Here is a 9,255-nt window from a genome sequence, read left to right on the forward strand (position 1 = left end):
TAACGCCTCGTTTTGCAGCAGTCTATTTTACCAACATAATTATATAAAGAGACGGCATACGAAACCTTGCACTGATTGTCACGTGAATAGCTCAGCTTCTTCTCGTTCTTGTTTCTGCACTGTCATGAATTTATGTGTAGGGCAGTTATAGTACAACCATAACCTCACCGTAATTTGATCACTTTTATTGTTCGCGTAATATAGGAAGAGTCTAAAATACATCAGGTTAATATAATATAAAGAGTATAATTTTGCAAGTTAAAAATTATAATTTTTTAAATTAGATATGATAATATTTTAAGTTGAATAAGAAATGTTATCTTTTTCTGCAACATTTTTGGATGTTATAAATTTATATGACTTTTTCAATTGTTAAACTTTAAAATCACATAATATAACATTTTCAATTGTAACCGAAGTGTTATAAATTTATACGTGAAAGTATCTTGCATGAATGCATTATGTTCTAAACCGATCATTGTGTCTAAAATTATATATAATTAGAGTGCTATTAAAAATATTACAAAATATAATAGCCAAATATAATTTCCAAGAGGATATCAAAATCTTTGGTATAACTGTTACGTTGATGTTAAATGGATACGTTATTTTCATTTACAACAGGAAATTTTACTTTCCAATCAAAATACCAGCAAGAGTTTCGTGACTTGTAAAAGAAACTTTGAATTTAATTTGATTAATTCATGAACATATTTTTAACAACAGAATCTCTCATACATGGATTTAAATAGCGATCGTTATATAATGATAAAGGCTTTCTAAAGTCGTTATTTTACAGTCGTGATATCTTTAATAACTGTAATACCACTCGTTATTATTCCAACCATATTCACTATTATCGTAATCGCGATAAACACAACACAATTGAATACGTGATCACAAAACCATGCTTTCATGATGTGTGACGACAAATTGACAGCCAATGAATCCCCATAAAGGGCGAAGTGCAGTGCAGAAATATGGAGGAATGGCTGGCTTGAATTGACCATTTCATGCATTATCAGTGGTGCATTTAAGGGTAAAAGGTGGTTCCCGGACCAATATGACTTCTGTAGTAGAGACAACAGATTTATTGCTCCCATTAAAGAGTTTTGGTGCTGGCTGGCATTTGCTGTCAGATTTTGTGCAAGAATGTGTTGTCATTACCACACGAATAGAATAATTAATGGGCTGCTTGGAGGGTCGCATTAATCTAAAGTTGGCTAATGATATTTTCAATTGTAGTGTGAGAGTAATTGAAAAATGTGTCAGCTTGAATTTATCAAATGATTTCAGTAATAAAAAGTATTTTTTGAAAGTTCTGATATGGAGTAATTGTGTTTGTATGATATTTTCGTTGTTAATAAATTAAAAAATTATAAACATATACTATCTTATAAACACATCAGACTATTAAAAAAATATGTGAGCTCGGGTTGTTGAAATTAAGGTTCAATAAAATGCTAAAACCTTACATCCTTCCATCTGAATTAAAACTGAATTAAAGCAAATCAATATTATGCCATAAATATATGTTGTCTCAATTAGATATTGTGTTGAATAGCGATGGGCACGAGACCCGAACTCAATAGGTTTTGATTTGACCTGATTCAATCAGATTAAATTTTTTTAGAAAAATAAGATTCGAATCGGGTCAGTTTTTTAGAGGATAAGTTCATGTTGGGTCAGGTTCGAATTTAGAGTGAAAAATAATTTACCTGACCTGATCCAAAAAATAATATAATTATATTTTTATATATTTAAGGATAATTACACTAATATCCCTCTTTATATTATTTTTTCAAATAAGTCTCTATTTTATTAAATAAAAATAATAATTTTATATTATTTCAGATTGGGTCGGATGAAATTACTCTAAACTCATGTCGGATCGAATTTTGTATTGTGTTGACAACACGTGTCTTGACTTATATGCATAAGACAATTGATCTCAATTGGAGTTATCTCCGTTGATTTTGTAATATCAAAAGATAACATTATGTATACGTTAACTAAAGGGTTGATTTCTATGCTCTATCAATTGTTGTTTGATTATCGCAATATATACATATTTTGTGCAAATGCTTTGGTCATATAAGAATATCTTCCAAAAAAAAATGTGTAGCCTCTCTTCTTTTCTCCGAATTTATATAGAGATACAAACTCAGATTCCATTGTGGATTTGGTTATATAGAACGTCTCAATACTTCAATCCTTAAATTGAAGGATAAAATATATAATGTTTGATTTGAATTCAAATTCTCTAGATAAGATGAGATAAGATAAGATAAGATAAGATATGATTCAATCTCAATGGTAGATGTAAATTGATCTAAACCATTAGATGTAAAGGACTTAACTATAAATAGATAGGTTCCTCACCTCATTTGTATTTATTATATTCTTTCAGAGTAATACAACTATGCATTTACTCTATTTCTCTCTCATTTGTATTTATTATATTCTTTCAGAGTAATACAACTATGCATTTACTCTATTTCTCTCTTGTCGCTTGTTTCCTAATTTCTTAATTTTTTTTTTTGTATTTTGTTGCCTCTCTTAGTAACTTGAATAGTTCCAACAGTGTTTACGCTTTCGTATATTGTTCAATCCTAGAGGATTTCATCGTCGTTTGATGAACTTAAATTCTCACGATAGTGTGGTGGAGACTTACTTAAATACCCAAATAACCGAAAAAAACATCTAAGATCGCTCATATCAACCAGTCTAAACTCTAGAACCATTACAATATCATATATTTAATCAATTACTTTTTTAATCCACGAGCCTCGATAAATTCTTATGCCTACAACTCCGACTTTTATGATGTTACAATAGAATTAGACTATAATTACTCTCAAATTTCATTATCATATAGCTATCATACGCTTGGATCAAATCCATTACAATCATGAGCCCAAAAGCTCGCCTCGTCTCAACTTAAATAAAATTTGAGTTTGGTCATATTAGAGCTCTTCCTTAAAAAAATAAGTGCTATTTCATACATTAATTTTAAAACGGGATCTTGATCAGTAATTGAAAGGTGATTGTTAGGTGAAAAACCTTTTTGAAGTCCAATAATTTTCAGAGTAGTTGTAAAAATATTAATGTTTTTTACCTTTAGTAAATTAACTCCTGACGAGTAATGAACCCATAATTTAGAGGATAAAAGAGATGTTTACCGAAAACTTTTAACTATCTACCATATAAATTGTTGACAAAAAAACTACTAATGTTTTTTACCTTTAACTAATTAAGATTTAAAAATAATCCATATGGATATCATTTGTTTAAGTTTCGCAAAATTGATCGTACTTTTGCCAAGATGTTTCATTGTTAAAGAATTAATAATACACAGCCCAAATGAAAGAAAATTGCGTAAAAAATTCTGATTTTTGAAAAGAAAACCTGTTTTTAATAAATAAAAAGTAAAATATCATTATTACCTATAATGATTAGTTCAAGTGGTAAATAACTTGACATTGTTTAAACAAGGTATCGAGTTTAAGTCTTTGTAGATTATGAAAATCTTTATTGAGAGATTTATCCACCAAATCAGATATGCGATCCGAGTCAATCCTGATTAGTTAAGACTAAACCTTAGAACAAATAGAGAAAAATTTAAAAAAATAAAATACCATTATTAAAAAAACTGACCACAATTTTTTAAGGGCTTTATATTTATTAGGACTGACAGTTTTATTGTTAGGAAATGCTTTGACTTTATTATTTTAATGCAATCTTAGTCGTCAAATGTTGAGTAATAATTAAGAGACTAATAACACAGTATAACTAATTCCAAGTATTATGAAGAAGCTTAAATTCTCTTCCATTAATTAGTGCATTACTTCATGTCCTGAAGTGAATTAATTAAATAATAAGAAGAATTCGGAAAATGACGTATTATCTTTGAAGGATCATACATAAAATTTTATGTTAAGAGACTAATTAAAAATATTATAAGAAAATAAATTTATAAAAATTTAAAAAATAAAAAATAAATTATTAATATAAAATATTTAAAATTTAGAGAATCATCGTCCAATTTATCCATCCATCCATCCACCACTATTTTTGGGTGTTATCATCCATAATGGACCCTGGATTGAAATCTTCTGCTCCTCTATGTGCCCCACTAGTAATATTTTGACATGTGTATTTTTATTTATACGGCAACACATATTTTTTTTTAAAATTACTTCCTTGATTTACTTCATCTTCTACATTTTACTTTTAACGAAGGTTTTGGAAAAGATGTACATATATGAACTTTTTCAAACCCAACTTCACTCAGAAAATTAGTCGATAAAAAGTTATGTATCATCACTTTTAGCTCCCCAAGTGTAAACACATGAAGATTAAAACCATAGAACGAGGTCGACGAATTTTCCGACAACATCAAGCTTGGATCACTTGAGTCTAACATGTAAAACCTTGTGAATGAACTTTGCTTTGAATCTTCCTTCTTCGACTTGCCTTCCAGTTTCACAACACCCTTTAAACAACTCAAGAGGATGGATCTCAAAATAATCTTCATCACTGTCATCCCCCTCCCCGAATCTGCAAATTTAGTTCTATATACATGAATACAAGAGTTTGACAATTGGCGTGTATATATTTATCCTTTTGATTAAGCAGGTAAATTGAGAAGATAAGTCCACAAAAATTGGTTAATACAAAATGACACCACTGCTCCCTTTGAATTTCTTTCTTATTTTCCATGAAAAGTCGAAAGTTTGTTTCTTGCATTTGTATGAAAATACAATCGAAAGCTGTTTGTTGTGCTTTTCCAGAATCAACTTCTAAGGCAATAATAACAATACAAAATCCATAGGTGTGAGTTTATTTTATTGAATTGAAATATGAGAATAAGGTACTAATCTTGCAGAAAGTAAAAGAATACCATTTATTAGTTGGGGTATACTAAAATATGTTGCGAATTGGATTTTTTTTATTAATCAACCTGGAAATTTTTGATTTGTTTTGGAGTTCGTAAATAAAAGAGAGATTGTAGAAGATAAAGTTATAAAGTAATTTTTTTTTTTAGAAATTTACATGCGTTGCCATAAAAATAAAAAGAGGCACGTGTCAAAATATTATTAGAGGGGCATAAAGAGGGACACAGAGGGCGCGGAGGATTTTTGTTCAGTGGATCCTCTTCCCTGATGGAGGATCTTAAATGTTTAGGTTCAAACAGTAAAATGCTTCAGCATGTGTATGGGGCAGACTTTGACAGGATAAGTCCTCTTCTTTTAATTACACACAGCAATATTCAGGGATAATAATCCATGCATTTTTCAATTTAGCATAAAGAATATATTCAATATTTTTAAAAAATAAAAAACAGTTGATTTAAATTTTTACTTGATATGTTTTATTAAAATTCTTTTTTATTAATTTAAAATGATTATAAAATAATATATGTTTAAGATTTTCTAATTTAGTAACTGTACATAAATTAAACGATAAATGCATTATTTTATAAAACATAGGCCAAGTTCTTTTCTATTTTCTTCCAAAACCAATAGTAAAAATGTTATAATTCTTTCTAATAATACGGGTGAGTACAAGGTAAAATCTGTTAAAAAATTATCAATCATTTGATATTGAACGGTTATATCCCGACGTATATAGTGCTCGAACTCGGGATCTCAAAAAATAATAACAATTTCTTAATCACTGTGATCATTTGGTTCATCCAAAAAAGATAACAATTAAAAAGAAAGAAAAGAAAGAAGACCTCCAAAATATGGTATTTTTTTTTATAAATATGAGGTGAATACAAAATAATATTTTATTCAAAGACTTTCAATCCTTTAATAATGAATACTCATATTCCTGCTCGAATTTGGGACCTCAAAGAATAACAATAAATCTCTTAATCACTGAAATTGCTTAATTCATGCAACATAGGATACTTTTTAAATCATTAGAATCAGCCCACCTTATTGGTTATGAATCCACCTTGGGATTTAACAATCTAAGAACTCAATAGTATACCAGAAATTAAATTTAATAATCAATGACATAAATCTAAAGAGATTAAGGTTAAAAATGGCATCCTAATTTGTTTCAGTGTTGTTGGTACCTTTGAAGAGTTTGTCTTCTGGGATTTTGAAGGTGCTTATGTCTTCGTCCTGGATCCACCCGTACTTCTCCATGTAAGGATTCACCAATGTTTTTGGTGGGTATTTTTCAATTTCATCTTTCCAAACATTCCCATCCCCTAAATCCCTTACAATCTCCCACACACAGCTGTTGCATTTAAACCCAGCCCCAAAGCTTATCATCAACACTTTCTCCCCTTTCTTCAACCTTTTCTTGGCTTCCATGTATGCTAAAACATACCAAAGACTGCTTGCCGATGTGTTCCCGAAACGATGCAGTGTCATCCTTGCCGGTTCGAGGTCGTGCTCGGTGAGATCGAGGCTTAACCCTATGCCTTCGATCACTGCTTTCCCTCCTGTGTGGATGCAGAAATGGTCCACTCCTCTCTTGAAGTTAACCCCAGCTTTTATAGGACCTTGAGTCGTGGTTCCCTTGGTTGAACCACGGCGGTTCCATTTCTTAACCAGGGAGACCACCATGAACTTGACTAGCTCCGTAACCGGCAGGATCTTGGGGGAAATGACCCTTAAATTGTCGACGAAAGAACGGGTTGCTGCTTTTGGGAGGTTCTTCCCAAGGTGAAACCCAACCCTTCCTTTCTCATCTTCCGTTTGGATGCAACAATTGTACGACTCGTCTCTTGCACCATGATGTGTTCTCACCAAGCATTTCAATTTGAACATGGCTCCGTGCTTCAGGGACTTCTTGTTCGTCAAAAGTATCGCACACCCGCCGGAACGGAACAAGCAATTCGCCAGAATCATGGATCTGTCGTTGCCTGCATACCAATTTGGACTCAAAGACTCCGATGTCACCAACAAAGCGTACTTGTTTTTGTACGATTGGAACACATTGCGAACGATATCGAGGGAGATCAAACTTGCACTGCACCCCATTCCAGTCAAGTTAAAGCACTTGACGTCTTCCCTCATTTTGTAACGATTGATGATTCTAGAGGACAAACAAGGAACGGCTGATAGCATGGAGACGTTGACGACCAGGAGATCGATTTCTCGAGCCGAAACGCCTGCCCTCGACAAGAGCTTGCCGATGCTGTCGTTAAAAAACTCTTCCATTTCTAGGATTCCATCGGCCAACGTCGGGGACTCTTCTCGGCCGGAGAACATGATTCTTGGGGCGTAGGTTTGTTCCCCAATGCCGGAGCTGACAATGGCTTTCAACAAAAACTTGTACTCGTTGAGTCCAAGGTTCTTGTTCCTTTTTATCACTTCCCCACAAAACTCAGTCCCGACCATTCTATCATCGGTCGGCTTGTAACATTGGTAGTCCAAAATGTAACATTCTTGGTCTCTCTCGTCGGCAACCCACTTGCAAACCCTGAGACAAACAACTAAGATCGGAAAGAAGAGCAAGAAAGAGAACAACTCCATTATAGACAAACAGAAAGCAAAGTTGAGAAAATGTTGATGGGGGTTGAGATTGAAGAAAAGGAGATGAGATGAAAGTCTTAAAAGGTAGATGAGAGCAAGTGAGTTGGACATGTGAATTTGGTCGAGTCACAATGCCATCATTCAACTCCCACCAACTGAGTTTGTGTATAATTTTCAAATCAATCTTTAATTCCAAACTTGAACAAAGCTTTGCATGTCAGAAAGAGACCAAAGGGACGAAGTGGGCAAAACTTTTGAGATAATGTTCTGGAAAAAATTAATTCACGAGATAAAGCACTCCCAAGATTAATTGTTCAAATAAGGTGAAATCCACAGTGTTGGTCGTAGGTCGTCATGCCTTCCGGGCGACCTACTAGGTCGCCATGTCTTCCCGGCGAGCTACAAGAGATTGCATGTGCCATGCACGTCCCAACACGCTGGGCATCCGAGGCCATCCGACCGAGACCATTCGAGAGCATCCGAGGCCATCCGAGAGCATTCGAGGTCATCCGACCGAGGCAATCTGAACGAGCTATGCGAGGGCAACCGAGCGAGCTATGCGAGGGAATCTGAGGGAAGCCGAGCGAGGGTAGGTCGCCCGGAGTGCATGGCGACCTACAAGGTCGCCCGGAGGGTATGGCGACCTACAAGGTCGCCCGGAGGCATGGCGACCTATGTGTTGGGACGTGCATGTGCCATGCAACACGTTCATTCTCTATGTTTGAGCAAGGGTAGGTCGCCCGGAGTGCATGGCGACCTACAAGGTCGCCCGGAATGCATGGCAACCTACAAGGTCGCCCGGAGTGCATGGCGACCTACGACCAACACTGTGAATTTCACCCTATTTGAGCAATTAATCTTGGGAGTACATTAGCTCGTAAATTAATTTCTTTCAAAACATTATCTCGAAAGTTTTACCGACGAATTGGGGTCAAATTGCAAGAACTTGTCAACGATTCTTTAATGACTTAAAACAACTCCATAGTCTTAAACTGTAATTTTCAATTTTGATTTGACATTTGTTTATTCCCAAATTGGAATTGGGTCAGCGCAAGTGTAACAGAAACGCCATTATAGTTCACAGTTAGCAGCTTACCCAATAAGGTTATCCACATTTATGAAGGGTGAGGGTGGTAGCTAGAGACGTGTACAGGGATTGATCGAAGAGAGCGGATAGGTGGAATAATTCTATCTTAAAAAATTTAAATTATCATATATTTTAAATATTTTTTATTAATAAATTTTTCTTTTAAAATTTTATAAATTAGTCTTCTAATATCAGCGGTAGATTGATAGTTTCCCAAGTGTATGCATGTGCCAACTCTTAAATCCGAATTTTCTTCAGTTAGTTATATATTTTACTGATAATATTTATCCTGAAATTTTATTTGTGCATATCTTATTAAAATTTGTATTATTAATATATGTATGCTCCGTTGCGGATCCAAAAATATTTTTGAGGATTGACACATATATGTTACTAACACAAATTTTTTTAATGAGGTGGGCACAAATAAAATTTCAAGGTGAGCTCCATCAGTAAAATAAATAATTAATTGAAGAAAATTAAGATTCAGGGTAGGCACACATAAAATTTCAGGTTAGATACATTCAATAAAATAGGAAACTAACCGAAGATAATTCGGATTTTAGGGTCGGCACATACTCACCCTCAACCCTAAATGGATCTAGATGCCCATCCTCAACCCTAAATGGACATGCCACTCCTAAAAAATATTTTTAAATCTATCGTTAT

General features: G+C 33.7%; 1 protein-coding gene across 1 annotated transcript; it reads right to left on the reverse strand.

The window, feature by feature from the left end:
• Positions 1-5,892: 5,892 nt before the first annotated feature.
• On the reverse strand, positions 5,893-7,514 carry LOC120150636 (3-ketoacyl-CoA synthase 12-like). Its single transcript, XM_039163277.1, has one exon. The coding sequence runs from the start codon at positions 7,497-7,499 to the stop codon at positions 6,063-6,065; it is 1,437 nt and encodes a 478-aa protein (XP_039019208.1). The 5' UTR covers positions 7,500-7,514; the 3' UTR covers positions 5,893-6,062.
• Between the last annotated feature and the right edge of the window lie 1,741 nt (positions 7,515-9,255).

The sequence above is a fragment of the Hibiscus syriacus genome, unplaced genomic scaffold (assembly GCF_006381635.1).
Source record: "Hibiscus syriacus cultivar Baekdansim isolate YM2019G1 unplaced genomic scaffold, ASM638163v2 tig00111022_pilon, whole genome shotgun sequence".
In the NCBI taxonomy this organism is placed as follows: domain Eukaryota; kingdom Viridiplantae; phylum Streptophyta; class Magnoliopsida; order Malvales; family Malvaceae; genus Hibiscus; species Hibiscus syriacus.